Raw genomic sequence first — 16,627 nt, 5'->3', positions numbered from 1 at the left:
ACCATGTAATACGTGGATCTGCAGACTTCATGACTCACTCTGTGAAAGGCATGCAACTGGGGGAACATCAAGCTCCTTCCTCTATACCTCTGACATGACGTAAAAGTAATGAACCATGCATCTACTGGCCTTACACACACTCTATAATATAAATATATATATATATCTTCAATTCAATCGGTGCAGGCGAAGGGTTAAGACCACGACCCTTTGAATATAAGAACAACAAAGAAGCACTGCACTACCGGAAGCTTACTCATCCAACTTCATTTATTTCATGCAGATAGAATTCCAACAGACTCCACGACGAGTTGCAACATACTGTCTTTTTCAAGTGGTTTTGTCTGCTGTTTGCCCACTATTTTTTTTATTTTATTTTTTATACTGGCTTCTGGGAATGGTAATTAATCACTTAGTCACACCTGAGCCTGATTGTGGCTTAATTTTAGCATTTCAGCACAATTCTTTTGCTCTTATATTCAGTATAATATCCACTTGAAAAAGACAGTACGTTGAAACACGTCGTGGGGTCTGATGGAATTCTATCTGCATGAAATAAATGAAGTTGGATGATTAAGCTTCCAGGCATGCAGTGCTTCTTTGTTGTTTATAAATATATATATATATATACAAATAAATGTTATAATATAACAAATAAAGGATGTAAGATTCTATAACTGTTGAGTGTGGGGAGGATGTGCTTATTACTTAGGTCATGGGACTGTGATTAATAAGCGTACATTTACACATTTATTACTGGAGTGCAAAGGTCAAATTTCATATTACAGCCATTGTGTTGTGTAATGAACTTGAGAAATCCCTGCTTACTGCCTCACACATTTCATCACTGTAGTAACATTCAAAAGAGTACACCAATGAGGTGTATAAGCAAAGGCCAGTTTAATTAGATTTATTTTTCTCACTGCATGAGTGTAAGCCATACACATGCATACACACAAATACTTTAAACCTTCAATCCTGTCACTAACTCCCAGGTAATATTCAGGCAAAAGCATCTGCAACACTTCCACGAGAGGTGCTGGTGCTCTGCCCCTCACCCTTTGCTCTCCACCCCCTACCTCTTTCCATCAGGAATCAGCATACTGCAAATTCGACTTATGGAATAAAAACATAAAATCAGGACACAGAACGTGAAATAACAGCTAGGACTCATCAAAACAAAAGGTGGCATAAACAGAATTATGGACAGTGAAATACGGGACGGGTACTATAGCACCCGATGCACCAAAACACTGGTACCGTCTCGATTACGAGCCAGTGTCAATGTTGTGATGAGTCTTCCGCTGGACCAGCAGGCAGAAACGCTGTTTCCGCCTGCCAGCCCAGCGGAAAACTCCTATTAGGGTAGCCAGCAAACAGCCTGCACTGAAGGACATGCTGGCTGCTTCGGCGATCTTGAAAAAAGACAGCCAAAGCTGTAATTAAGGCCTAAATCATGAACGTGATAATGTACAGCTTTGCCATCAAATATTAACTTCTAGTTTTACAGACAAAATGCTATTTTTAAGGCTGGTTCTTATTCTAACCACTTGGCCACTTGGGTAAGAACATCAAAAAAATACCGGAATATTTAATCTTTTGGACCAATCAGCCACTTCACAACGGACGAGTATTTTGGTATGCTAGTACAATCATCTGCTGGGTTGATCTACCCTACGGAAATAGTAAAAAGGTATAAATAAACGGAGAGGCTTAATTTAGCCAAACTCCTAATACTGCGCCTTGAAAATTGTGTTCAACTATTCACACCTAGAAATAAGCTCATCGAAAAAATGTTCTGCAAAGATGAAAAAGCAGGTTGAGCTCAGAAATGTATTTGGACCATCCGTACATACATACCAACATGAACACATTCATACACACATGCATGCAGATCCACAAATGCACATTCATGCATAACCACAGACTCAAACATACTTAAAACCTTCATCCTAGGTGTGTTAGCAGTTCGGTATAGAAATGAAAACTGTATCAAAGTTTAAAAAGTAAGAATGTGCAAAGTTACAAAGTCACACAATTTGCAAATTCACGATTTCTTTGCTAACATCTACAGTGTGCAAAAAAAGGGGCCTTCAGCAACAGCGGGTAACATCCCTGGTGACACAGGAGCTGATCCAGGCAGCTGGTTGACTTGTACCACATCACAGGCGGCCCTTGATTGCCTGTTCCAGGATGTCCAATCCGCAAAACTGGAGCAGGCTGTAGGCGAGTTTTAACTATGTCTCAGTGTATTGGGCAAAGTCAGAAAACTTCTTCCTCCTACACTAATAATAAAGTTACTATTCATGATATAGACAGGACCCTGTGATAGTTATAAACCCACCATAAATAGACATGTCTATATGGCCACACTGATGTATTTACATTTGGGTCAGGTCATGTGGGCGGCTAGGATAAGGCAATCAACATTCCTGTTTTCCTTCATCACCATCAACTAAATTTGAGCAATGTTCTTGTTTTTCGAAATCATTCTCACTTAGGTGGGATTGTATTTGTCCTCTGTAGACCTCTTGTAAAAGAACAGAATGGGTCAAGATTATAAGCACTGCAATGCAGCAGAGCGTGTCTTGGTTTATCACTAAAGATATCCAATGACAAGCTATGACCATAGACACCCTTTTAACATCATATAACTTGTACAGGCTCGTACAAACGTTACATCACTGGTCAAGCAACTTCTTATTCATAGATTCTTACATGTGACTTGCTGACCATATCCAGGAGGAAACAACTGCATCACTTCTCATAGAAGAGCAACTTCCTTTAGGATCACTCCTATGGTGGTTCTGTAGCGGATTCTTTCAGAGTCCCGGAATATTGTGTAGTTAAAAAACAGACAAAGAGATATACAAGACTGCATTACAATCTGCTGACTACGCATTCACCAATGTGCTTGAGCAGTGTCCACATCCCATGGTGCAGAGGAGGAGTGCCTGCATGAAAGCATTGCTGACAAAGTACTGACATTCAGACTTCTTTGGTAGCAGCAGCTAATTATCACTGAATAAAATCTGAAAGCACAATAGAATTTTTTTTTTTTTTTTTTTTTTAGCATCCATTGAGATGCATTTGACACTTATTTCGTTTTTAATATTTAGAAAAACAGGGTACTACTCATACCTAACTCGGTCCAATAGTCCACTTATTAAACTGCTTTGAATTGCGGAATTGGACATCATGGATGCCTAGGAGTACGAGGCAGAAATTAACCACAGCCCACCCATTTTAAACTTTAATCTAGCTCCCATGTCTGGTACCTAATGTGAGCCTGGGGAAGCCAAAAGCAGGGAGACCCTTCTTGTGCCATGTTAGTGGAGCAGTAGGAGGAACATCACCACCTGTACCACAACAAGCCATGCAGAGACAAGCGCCACATTGCCATGGTCATACTCAATCCTGTATTGTGCCATGGTCTGATTGCTTCCACCTTCGGTGGAAATGCAGTCGTAGATTCCAAAGTCTTTGTCTGCCATTTCATTATTGAGATAGATGCACTGTTGTGAGGTCTGGTCCATTAGGCAAGTGTGTGGGGTCCTGCCATTTTGCTTCCATGTGTATGTAGCATGGTGAGAAACCACCGGGCACAACAGGAAGAGGGAAGAGGATGGCTTCACCATCAATATTTTGGCAGTCTCTTCTGGTTGCTTGGATATTTGACTCTGTAATTGCTCAACTCCTGTGGAAAAATAAAATATATATTGTCACATATGCTGGACCAGTACACCTAAATGGCAAATCACATGAAATCGCTGTACTAGCAACTCCACACTGGGTGACTCAATACCATCAGATGACCTGATTGTCAGCCTTCGAACTGAGGGACAGATTTACTAACATTTCACGCAAAGCAGCAAGACAACTGGTGGCGCTACATCAAAGGAAATAACAGGAATGTGCAATATTCCTACTCTCTGTGCTGGTGCACAGTGAGCAGCCTAGCAACAACGCAGGCCATGGTGCAAGGTTGCCTATGATACAAGCAGAATGGTTTTAGTTGAAGAAGGAACAGGAACGCGTCTGTTCAGACGGCGTAACAATTTGACACATTCTAGGTTGACTACCCATAGTAAATTTGTGAATTCATCAAAATTCATGGATGGATGTCTGGAAACATCTGCACTCCACCAATGGAATGCCTTCACAATGCAGTGTAATGCAAGGCAGCGATTTGCACTGCCTCAAGTTAATCTGGATTTACTGAGCCACACAAGCTGGTGGCATAGCAAGTGGGCTTGTGTGGCTTAGTAAATATCACTTAAGCCCTTGTGTCGCCTTTCATAACGCAAAAACAACACAAGGGCTTAGTTAATCTGGGCCCAAATTCCAGATTTTATACCAATCACAGTGCATAGCTTTTGATGTGAACTCTGTTCATGCATTTAATCAAATTCCATTTTATTTTTAATTGGGGAAACCCTCTGCACTCGTTTCATATATGCTCTTTAAAATAACGAAAAAAGATTAAGGGGGTCATTCCAATATTGGCGGGCGGCGGGCGCCGCCCTCCAAGCGGAAACCGCCAATTGGCCACTCCGCGGTCAAATGACCGCGGAGGCCATTCAGACTTTCCCACTGGGCCGGCGGGCGCCTGCCAAGGGAGCGCCCGCCGGCCCAGCGGGAGCCTGCCAAGGGAGCGCCCGCCAGCCCAGCGGGAAAGGCCCTGCAACACAGAAGCCGGCTCCGAATGGAGCCGGCGGTGTTGAAGGGGTGCGACGGGTGCAGTTGCACCCGTCGCGATTTTCACTGTCTGCTATGCAGACAGTGAAAATCATGCTGGGGCCCTGTTAGGGGGCCCCACGACACCCGTTCCCGCCATCCTGTTTCTGGCGGTGAAAACCGCCAGAAACAGGCTGGCGGGAAGGGGGTCGGAATCCCCATGGTGGCGCTGCTTGCAGCGCCGCCATGGGGGATTCTCCCAGCCGGGGGTAATCCGGCGGGAAACCGCCGGACCCGGCTGGGCGACCGCAGCTTTACAGCCGCGGTCGGAATGCCAAAGGAAGCACCGCCAGCCTGTTGGCGGTGCTTCCGGCGACCTCCACCCTGGCGGTCATAGACTGCCAGGGTTGGAATGAGGCCCTAAATGTGTTTTGGATGATCATGTGTTCTTATTTCTAGGCAAAGCATTCTCCAATGTTTCCATGCAATTTTACCCGGTGAGGATGTTCACCTTGTTCTGACAGCCCCATTAATTTTCACAGGGTCACCATTTCTCTTTGCCAGCTACAATAACTTCTTTATATGGTACTCAATACTCCAGTTGCTCCACACCCAACCACTGTCCAGGTTACTTTTTCCCAAGTTAATGAGTCTCAGTTGATGGACTGAAAGATCAAGTTGGCCCTGCCGGGACTCGATCCACGGTTTGTAGGTCACAATAGATGTCAGCAGTTACTTTGCGCATTTAAGGCAGTGACACAACCCTGGCAAGACCTCCTCTGCAAGATCAGAGACGCAATGAAACTGAACCATCAATATAATCAATTCAAACAAGCACAGCATGGACCAACAAATAGCAAGAAACATGTATAGGTTATTATTAAATACCTAAAATGTACAATTTTCAGTTCCAAGAAAAAAGAAGAGGATTTCTTTCCCTTCTTTTTAACAAGGATTTTGATCTGGAGGGCAGTCTTTCAGAGGTTGCCAATGGGTTTCTGAAGCACGGACAGATTCTGCATCTACTTGGTAGATTTAAAAGGTGGCTGTATAGAAAGTCATAGTGACCAACTGGCTGTGCTCCTTCCCCTGCCTATTGTTGTACCTAGAGGTCCTACAAGGCATCCCTTTCACAAGTATAAAATAATGGATATTTTATGCTTGAAAGTGTATAAAGTGCAGGGTTTTGTGTCAGAAAGAACATTGTGAAAATGATATCATATCACAAATATAGACTACCAAAATATCATCTTGGTAATAATGTACAGGTCTGTATAGATTTACTATTTTTAACTCCATATTTATATATATTGTCAAGGTACGTATAAGTGGATATTTAGCCAACTGGCATTTTTGCTTCAATATTTTTGTAGCACAATATTTTCACTGCAATTTTATGGTACTACACCTAAAGGCATATTTTAGATTGAAATTATACCTGAAACATCCTGTCTAAATAGGATGAGCCTCTCTAGGTGTCTGAACAGGGCTACCCACTCCAAACCTTGTTGAACTGTACTTAAACTCCAAATGGCAAACCCTCACCAGCTACCAACAATGTACCCAAGCAGGGTTGGCACCATGCCAACTTGTGTTGGGCTTTCTACACCACTCAGTAGGATTTTTCTGGCCAAATCATGGTTCTCACCCATTTCACATAATAAAAAAGAGGGATGCACAGTTCCATGAGAAATGTAAATCCTCACTACCACTCAGGGAGATGTCGGCTGGTCCCTACAAGTAATAAATGCTAGGAACAACAGCTCTAACTCACCTTTCAGTGACATGCTTCATCATCGGGCTTTGCTCCTCGTCAGGCCAGCACTACAGAGCCTGACGGGCCCCTCGGGGATGGCTCTTTGCTGCAGATCTTTTCGAAATATTTGCTGGTGGTGAGTGCAAAAATGTGGGATTGATGAAAAAACTTTTAAAATTGACTAGGGGGAACCAGAAGTCAGAATTTTATTATAGAAGTGGAGCCCCTGTCAAGGTTGAAAAATATCAAGGTAAGGGAAGACAAGTATAATGACTGAATTCCCCTGTTGGTGTGTCAAGTCGTGGGTCAAGTGAGTTTGATGCACAGGACCAGATATATCTCCCATAGGCCTCCCCTGTTTTTTCTCACCTATTTCCCCATCACACGACAGGGCCAGCACTAGCAGGCAAGAAGGGCAAAGGTGGACTCTTTGTTAACATATATTGCCCATGAGAGGACGGGAGAGTTATGTAACCTGGCCAGTCTTTTAATTCTTGCCCATTCTATGGAGAATCAGGTGCACTTTTACACCCCATCAATTCAGTCCTCTCTAGTCCTCCCAAAGGGTAAGAGGGAAGAAAATACTCCATGTCCTTGCAGTCATTGTCTTCTCATGGAATACACCACTTCTTGGGAAAGAAGACAATGAATCTTCTTTGCCAATTACATTTTGACCCATCAAGGCAAGAGACGTTTTGGTGGAAGCAGTGCCAAGTTTTCACTCTAATTCAATCTTTGATTTTTCCATGGAGGGATTATATCGAGATCACATGGGATTAGGTTGTCATGGTCACTTTCTCCATAGCTTCATTTTGTACAAGAGTCTCTTCTGGGTTGAGGGAAGCTTTGCATGTTATTGTCATTTAGTACTTGCCACTCTAGGGAAACGGGTAACCCCTGAGCCTCATGAATATTTTCTGTTCATAAATGGAACCCTGGGATTACAATGAGGATAGAAGTTCACTTACTTGGTAACTGAAATTCAGCAGTTCCATCAGCGATGTTCTGTAGTATACGCCTGAAAGAAAGAAAAAAAGATTGAACATTTGGTGCATGTGCTCTGCGCTTGCCAAGTGCAGATGCTGACTGGTGCTGATACAAGATGAATGTATTGTTTCTTCCAGTCAAGTGCAATAACTCCATGTGTGTATTAGAAAGTAATTATTTATTTATTAAGAATAGCAGTCGAATCAGGTGGGAAGCCTTGGTCAACACACTCCCTCTACAGTCTACTGTGGATGATGAGGGCTGTAGTAGGTCAGGAAATAGAATGCAATTGGCATGCTGTTGAGAGCTGTTGTGGGTCAGGCAAGATAATGTTATGTTATAAAAAAAATTGGTTTTCCAAGGATTTGCTAGTCATGGTCATCTGCTCATTCAAGGGCCCTGGTTTGCTAAAGGTTGTATGGGAGATCGCTTGACCATACAAATTAGCACTCTACATGTGGGCCTTTAAATTGGTTAGTAAACTGACGCCGTATTTTGTGGCACACTGCATTGTGCAAGCACTCACACACCTTTAGTAAACAAGTGCCTTGGTGTGGTGTTATTCAGCACTGTACACACTGCAGTTTCTGGCACTGGGTGAGTTCTGAACAATCTGTCATGGTGTGATCATTTTCTAACACTAGATGTTCATGCTGTACGTGGCTTAGCCAGTTTCTGATACTGAGTGCACTATGGGCAGTCAGGCTGCACTAGTATTGATTAAAAGGAAACATGGGGCGTGCTATGGTAATTTAGTGTGTGAGGGTACAATCCAGCAGCATTCGCTGCAAATACAAGGGGAGGGGCAGGCAAGGGGGGGACAGGGACAGAAGGGGTGAAATAAAACAAACAAAAATAAAAACTTTCCTTTCCGACACTAGCCGCCTCGCTCCTGTTCCCTTTTGATGGTGTTGGTGTCCCAGCAGTCCCTGGGACACCAGCACAGGCTCCCGATGCAATCCTGGCGCTGCTCTCATCCTAAATGTAGCATGAGAGCAGCACCAGGATTGGTCTTAATGGCTTGGTCTGCCATGGGAGTCTGTGCAGTTTCCCCAACCACAGCCAGGTTGGAGAAACCTAAGTGCGCATGTGTGTTTGACCGAAGTGCACTCCATTCCCCGTCCCCCTCCCCCCCTCCCATGGCCCAGCCCACCCCTCCCTGCACATCATACTGGCTGAAAAATAAAACAATAGTAAATTATCGTTTTATTTTTCATCTTCTGGCTTAGCCAGGGGGGCAGATGCTAACACGGTGTGGTCTACTGTTTATGCTAGGCATGCTGTGGCTGTACGTGCTGTAGGAATGTGGTCAGATGCTGATCCGGATGTGCATCCTGGATGTGGAGCTGGACTGAATGTGCCCACAAATGGATACAGGATATGCTGTGAATACACTAGGCTTTTGTTGAGTGTATCTAATGTTGATATTTTGCATGCTGTGAAAATTAAAAAAAATACGGAGTGTACTCGGATGCCGTTATGGGTGCATCCTGGATATTCAGTCATAAAAAATAACGTGATGGGTTGCATGCATAAGTTCATCTCAGTTACTGGTAATTATTGTGGGCCACATTCAAGTCCTCTGTGTTTTTTGGCCTGGCGTGCCACAAGCATGGAACAACCTTACGTAAATCAGCTTTGATCCTACTCCAATAGAAGCAGACCATCCCGAACGGCAGGACCAGGTATTGCTTTTGGGTTTTTTGGAGTGTATTTTGGTTTGCAAGATATGTGCAAAGGTGCTTAAATTGGCAATCAATTAAAAAAATCAATTTCCTGTTTTGGTTTGTACATCAAATGCTTGTTTTCGAAAATTATTTTCAACATAGTGGCCTAATTGGGTAAATATGTTTCAGTCCCATCACATGTGGACTGGACTGCACGTCTCATGAGTGATTTTTAAGAAAATGTCTACAGGGAGTGCAGAATTATTAGGCAAGTAGTATTTTTGAGGATTAATTTTATTATTAAACAACAACCATGTTCTCAATGAACCCAAAAAACTCATTAATATCAAAGCTGAATATTTTTGGAAGTAGTTTGTAGTTTGTTTTTAGTTTTAGCTATGTTAGGGGGATATCTGTGTGTGCAGGTGACTATTACTGTGCATAATTATTAGGCAACTTAACAAAAAAAAATATATACCCATTTCAATTATTTATTATTACCAGTGAAACCAATATAACATCTCAACATTCACAAATATACATTTCTGACATTCAAAAACAAAACAAAAACAAATCAGTGACCAAAATAGCCACCTTTATTTGCAAGGACACTCAAAAGCCTGCCATCCATGGATTCTGTCAGTGTTTTGATCTGTTCACCATCAACATTGCGTGCAGCAGCAACCACAGCCTCCCAGACACTGTTCAGAGAGGTGTACTGTTTTCCCTCCTTGTAAATCTCACATTTGATGATGGACCACAGGTTCTCAATGGGGTTCAGATCAGGTGAACAAGGAGGCCATGTCATTAGATTTCCTTCTTTTATACCCTTTCTTGCCAGCCACGCTGTGGAGTACTTGGACGCGTGTGATGGAGCATTGTCCTGCATGAAAATCATGTTTTTCTTGAAGGATGCAGACTTCTTCCTGTACCACTGCTTGAAGAAGGTGTCTTCCAGGAACTGGCAGTAGGACTGGGAGTTGAGCTTGACTCCATCCTCAACCCGAAAAGGCCCCACAAGCTCATCTTTGATGATACCAGCCCAAACCAGTACTCCACCTCCACCTTGCTGGCGTCTGAGTCGGACTGGAGCTCTCTGCCCTTTACCAATCCAGCCACGGGCCCATCCATCTGGCCCATCAAGACTCACTCTCATTTCATCAGTCCATAAAACCTTAGAAAAATCAGTCTTGAGATATTTCTTGGCCCAGTCTTGACGTTTCAGCTTGTGTGTCTTGTTCAGTGGTGGTTGTCTTTCAGCCTTTCTTACCTTGGCCATGTCTCTGAGTATTGCACAACTTGTGCTTTTGGGCACTCCAGTGATGTTGCAGCTCTGAAATATGGCCAAACTGGTGGCAAGTGGCATCGTGGCAGCTGCACGCTTGACTTTTCTCAGTTCATGGGCAGTTATTTTGCGCCTTGGTTTTTCCACACGCTTCTTGCGACCCTGTTGACTATTTTGAATGAAACGCTTGATTGTTCGATGATCACGCTTCAGAAGCTTTGCAATTTTAAGAGTGCTGCATCCCTCTGCAAGATATCTCACTATTTTTGACTTTTCTGAGCCTGTCAAGTCCTTCTTTTGACCCATTTTGCCAAAGGAAAGGAAGTTGCCTAATAATTATGCACACCTGATATAGGGTGTTGATGTCATTAGACCACACCCCTTCTCATTACAGAGATGCACATCACCTAATATGCTTAATTGGTAGTAGGCTTTCGAGCCTATACAGCTTGGAGTAAGACAACATGCATAAAGAGGATGATGTGGTCAAAATACTCATTTGCCTAATAATTCTGCACTCCCTGTATTCAGTAGTATTTTGTTCAGGTATCTGTTTAGCTAAGGCACACTGTTGCGATAAATTCGGATCCACGCTTATGTTACAGATTGCTTAAGGTTTCGCAGACTGAAAGGTTCCTTATATTTTGTTTCATTATTTAGATACTAAGGATTTAGGACCAGATGTATCAAACCATTTTACCCATTCTGTGTCTTAGGGGAAATGTGTTTGTACATATGGGGCCAGATGTAGTAAAATTTTTGCACATCGCAAACAGCGAATTTTGCTGTTTGCGACGTGCAAAAAGCACATTGCGATGCCCAAACCCCGTTTTGCGATTCGGTAACCTGGTTACCAAATCGCAAAACGGGACTGCGAGTCACAATTAGGAAGGGCTGTTCCCTTCCTAATTGCGAGTCACAGCGCGATGTTGTATTTGTTTGTGACCGCGGTCGCAAAACAATCGCAGTAAGCACCCATTTCAAATGGGTGCTAACCCATTCGCAAAAGGGAAGGGGTCGCCACGGGACCCCTTCCCCTTTGTGAATGGCATTAAAAAAAAAAATCTAGAAACGAAAACGATTCATTTTTTAGTTTTGTAATGCATCTCGTTTTCCTTTAAGGAAAACGGGCTGCATTACAAAAAAAAAAAACTGCTTTATTGAAAAGCAGTAGGACCACTGCCTGCTCTGAACAAATGAAACGAAAACGATTCATTTTTTAGTTTTGTAATGCATCTCGTTTTCCTTTAAGGAAAACGGGCTGCATTACAAAAAAAAAAAACTGCTTTATTGAAAAGCAGTCATAGACATGGTGGTCTGCTGTCTCCAGCAGGCCACCATCCCTGTGAGTGCCCTGATTCTCAAGGGGGTCGCAAATGGCGACCCACCTCATGAATATTCATTAAGTAGGCCTTTGCGACCCCCCTGCGAATCGCAGATGGTGACAGGAACACCATCAACATTCTGAATTGCGACTCACAAATTGCGAGTTGGTCTGACTCGCAATTTGCTGGTCGCAATTCAGAATGTACCTACATCTGGCCCATGGCTCCTAGTGTGTAAAAGAGAATCAGCAATCATCTGGCGTTTTAGCAACTTCTCATTTAACACTCCTTGTGTTTGTGAGAACTTGTTTTTTGCTTTGGACTGCGCTTTTACATAAACATCGAGCCTTACATCAGCCAATACAACTTCATGGTTATTTCTTTTCTGAATAACTGGAGCATCTATAATAGTTGGTATATCTCGTCAAGTTGCAACATAAGGTTGATGGTCCCTTCCTGTTGTATCAAGGTGAGCAGAAAACAGTGGTCTGGAATGCTGCTCAAAGTTACTGATACTGGCTGGGAAACTCAAAATTTCCAACCTTAGAAACTCACTAAAATAAACAGACTACACATGCATTATAGTTAGGTTCACATTTACACACACAAAACCATAGAAATTCAGCAGTTATCGTTATAATAAACTAAAACTTGCGGCCTAAAGTTACCTTACGACACAAGGTATAGTTTCTTTAAATAAGTATAAGTATAAATGCTGAATTTCTATGGTTCTGTGTGTGCAGAATCTGAACCTAAATATAAAGTCTCTGTAACCTTTGGTTTTTCAGTGAATGTCTAAGATTATTTTAACATAAAGTAAAATGTAATTACCATACATTATTCCAACCACTGCAGTGGGACTGGCCGTACCCCCGCATGCACCCAAACCCACGCCACGCACAGTCTTCAGCCATACATGGCAAGAGGTTGGGGAGTGAGTTTGTAATTGAGTGTGCTTTTTTTTTCATTAGGGTGTGGATCTGCAGATCCATCACAGATTTTCACTGGGGGCCACGCTGTGCATTGGCGGATCCTTGTGTGCCCAAAAAAAGTTTGGGGGCAATTTCTTATCCATAAGGTGTTCCTCAGAGACCTCTTCATTAGTATTCTGACCCCTCATATCATTTGTACTGTTTATTTCCACAATCCCCGAACCGAGCGTATAAACAAAATGGCGGCTGCCACCTTTCTCTCAATTGTGGCCAGCCAATTAGGACCTTGCTTTGGCTAAGGGAACCGTGGACATCCCTAGATATACATAAATGTTTTCTTTAAAAGCTACTGAACAGATAACAAAAGGACATCTTTCTGGAGCAAGATCTAGCTTTCTGCCAAATTTTGTACAATTTCGTTCAGTGGTTTGAGCTGTAGTCATGTCTAAAGTCCCTCTGGGAAATCGCATGTGTAAAACGCATTGTGGTACCCTCCCCCTTTTTCTCGGCCCCGTTTGACAGATTGTGCCAAAACTTGCAAGACAGTATCTGAAGTAGTTAACAAAATTATGTGAAAATTTGTCAAATGGCACCAAAGTTACAGGCAAAGCAAAAAATGCTTTTCCTTTGGCAAGTAGGTCCTAACTATATGAAATCTCTTCCTATTGAAACTAGCTCCTAACTGTTCCTTTAACTATATATATATATATATATATATATATATGTATATGTGTGTGTTTGAGGGAATTCAGTGTGTGATTGATGCTGTGCATGAGGGGGTGTCCCGAGTTCAATTTGTGAAACTGGATGTGTGGGTAACAATTAGTTGTCAGGGTTTCTTGAGCATGTCGCAGGGAGTACACTGAAGGTGCGTTTTTTGTGCAAAGGATATTTTTGACAACAGTTGAAACAGAACCCTCTGCAGAAGTGAAGAGGTACCTTAGATTTTTCTGATCTGTTCAAATTTAAGATAGATTTTCAAGGTTTGCGATAACATACCCTTGAATCCCAAGGACCGACATGCAGTTCCCATTGGCCCAACCACAGTAGGGGTCCCTCGCCATGACACAGCTTTGGTAGTCCTGCTGGTACACATCGCACTGGTCCAGAGGTACTTCCACCACCTCTTCGGATGATGTGATGTATAGACGTTTCTGTTGCAGGAAAACCAAGGAGAAAACATTCAGAAAAAGTAAAGATCCCCACTAGGTTGTTGAAACTGCCATGTTTTTTAGAAAAAGTTAGCAATTGAGTTTGCTTTGTTTGACAGGCCTCATTATTTCTTGGCTGGGATAGGAGCTTGAGAAATCTGAATTAAGTTGATCACCAATAGTTGACTGTAAGTCGGGTTTCAAAATCTTGCCATATTCAGTTCAAAAGTAATGTACCACAGAACAGGACTGGGCTTTGAGGCAGGGAGCGGACAGTTTGAAGTAGGTGGTATTGCTGCACAATGAGTACTGTGCAAAAGCGAGGGTCTCCAAAAAGAGATTTCTTGGAGTAAAGGGGCTGGCTACATTAGAAGCGTCCTGGTGGGACCTGAGTAACGGCATTCCATAAACAAACTGCAGGGTGAATGAAGGATAAGGGAACAGTAGGAAGAGAGCATAGAGGGTAGGGGTAGCACAGGCAGAGGGGCGTCGTACACAACAGAGCAAGAAATTTGGTAGATAATGTTGAAGATGAAGAAAGAGAAGGATGATATAAAATGGAACTTCATATCAGAGTGAGACAGTGAAGGTAGATCTGTTGATGAAAAATAGACGTGGAATGCTGGCGCTTTTGTTAAAACATGCAAATAGAGGGGCTTTACGTGAAAAGCTGCCCAACTTTTATCCTTCGGTAACAAAGAGACGAGTGCTGTACCAGTCTACATAGCGGTCCTGCCTCATTGCAGTCCTCACAATACAACCAACACCATTTACTAAACCAGTCACTCTTATTGCAGCCACTTGGAAGCTGCTCAATCGTGCGCACGCACAGTAGGTACAAGCATGCGCTGTGCAGCTGAGTGCACACATGTTGGCATGTGAGAGGCTTGTGCTTTTAGTTGAGGCCTAGGTAAAGTGACAAGTAGTCTCAGTGGAGCTAGCTTTAGTGGTGTACAGATGGCTGAGGACAGACTGGATTGTGATGGGAAACTAACGTCACTGCGAAAACCTAGCTCATCCATTTAGTGCTTTTCCATTGTAGATAGTGCACCTAGAGGCTGTATTCCCTTCTTAGACAGTATTAGGTTTGTAATAGCATGTGATTGCTGGTGCTATGTGGGAACCGGGTATAATGTATTTTAGACCTGATAGCCTTAAATTGGTCATCCCCCATCTATTTGCCTGCCTCCTTCCATTTTTCTGACCTGTTTCTGCTGACTTTAGTACTCTGCACACTTTACCACTGCTGACCGGTGCTAAAGTGCATGTTCTCTCTCTCCTAAACATGGTAACGTTGATTACCTACCCAACTGGCTTATTTAATTTACTTGTAAGTCCCTAGTGAAGTGCATTAGAGGTGCCCAGGGCCTGTCAATTAAATGCTACATGTAGGCCTGCAGCATTGATTATGCCACCCACATAAGTAGCCCCTTAACCATGTTTCAGGCCTGCCATTACAAGGCCTGTGTGTGCAGTGTCACTGCCCATTCCACTTGGCATTTAAAACTTCTTGCCAAGCCTTGAACTCCCCTTTTTATGGGTGAGCATGAAGTGCTCCGTCCATTCTTTAATCTCCCTTTGGGCTTCTAACCACCCCATGCCACGTCAGTCACTTACATTGGTTCGTGGGCTTGCCTTTTAAAATCCGCTTGCTTTCATTTGTGAAAGGCATGCATACGTCATGCCTTTTCCGGTGTTTAGCCCACAGGTAAAGTACCAAAAACATACGAGGCTCGATGTTTCCAGCCTGGAGTCCGGACTACTTTATCTGTTTATTTTCCACGCAGCTCGATCACGCTGCATTTTACATAGCGTGATCGTGCTGCGTTATTTTTTGCTTTACAACGCCAATAGCTTTAACTCGAACAAATGCAAGACCCGTTGCATTGAAAATGCTTGTTCTATATATGTCATCCCTATGGTAGGCCCTAGGTAACACACAGGGCAGGGTGTTATGGAAGTAAAAGGTAGGACAGGTGCCTACCTGTGTTACCTGTCCTGGTAGTGAAGAACTCACTAAATCGTTTTCCACCACTGTGCCACTCATAGGCTAGCATTAGAACTGCCCTCGTATACTTTTAAGTGGTAGATTCCGATCTGGAAGGAGTAGCCCTGTCATATTTAGTATTGCCAGAATGGTAATAGTAAGTCCTGCTTACTGGTGAAGTTGAATTTAATATCACTATTTTAGAAATGCCGCTTTTAGAAAGTGAGCATTTCTCTGCACTTCCTGCCATCTGTGCCTTACAGCCCGGTCTCCAATCCACGTCTGGTCTTTTCTGGTTGACAGCTCCCCTTGTGCATTCCACCCAGACAGCCATAAACACAGACACTCAATCTCATCTGCATACTGAATGGGTCTCCCTGGGCAGGAAGGGCGGAGGGACTCTCTCTTAGGTTTCAAAGGCCAGTGACCTGCCCGCACACAAAGGACTGATAACCCCCCACAGAGATTCTGGCAGATAGGACTGGGCTGAAAGGGGAACTTGTGCACTTCAAAACCACTCTTTGAAGTTTCCCCCACTTCAAAGCTATTTTTGGGTATAAACTGGGTCGCTGACCCCAACAAATCAGACACTTCTGTATCTATATCTGAACTCTGTCAGGGGAACTGCCTGGCTGTCCAAAGGACTCATCTGGACTACTTTGCTGAGAAGGACTGCTGCCTCGCTGTTGCTGTGCTGCCTGCCGGTATCTAACTTTGCTGGAAGGCCTCTGCCTTCCCCTAAAGTACTCTCCAAGGGCTTTGATTGAGATTGCCTCCTGTTCTGAAGTCTCATAGCCAACAAAAACTTCATAGTTAGCTTTTAGCTTTCCGACTTCAGCGACGCCATGAACAACTTTAAC

General features: G+C 43.2%; 1 protein-coding gene across 1 annotated transcript in view; it reads right to left on the bottom strand.

Annotated features, from left to right (window-relative positions):
* Positions 1-3,071: 3,071 nt before the first annotated feature.
* Positions 3,072-16,627, bottom strand: part of SEMA7A (semaphorin 7A (JohnMiltonHagen blood group)) — a 144,464-nt gene continuing 130,908 nt past the window's right edge. The window contains exons 12-14 of the mRNA XM_069222212.1: positions 13,629-13,783; positions 7,402-7,451; positions 3,072-3,697 (exon numbers count right to left, since the gene is read on the bottom strand). Coding sequence (XP_069078313.1) covers positions 3,330-3,697; positions 7,402-7,451; positions 13,629-13,783 — 573 coding nt within the window. The 3' untranslated portion in view covers positions 3,072-3,329. The remainder of the gene's footprint in view (positions 3,698-7,401; positions 7,452-13,628; positions 13,784-16,627) is intronic.

This window comes from Pleurodeles waltl, chromosome 3_1, assembly GCF_031143425.1.
Source record: "Pleurodeles waltl isolate 20211129_DDA chromosome 3_1, aPleWal1.hap1.20221129, whole genome shotgun sequence".
Taxonomy (NCBI): Eukaryota; Metazoa; Chordata; class Amphibia; order Caudata; family Salamandridae; genus Pleurodeles; species Pleurodeles waltl.
Note: the sequence above shows the minus strand (reverse complement) of the source record. Positions and strands in the feature narration are given on the sequence as shown.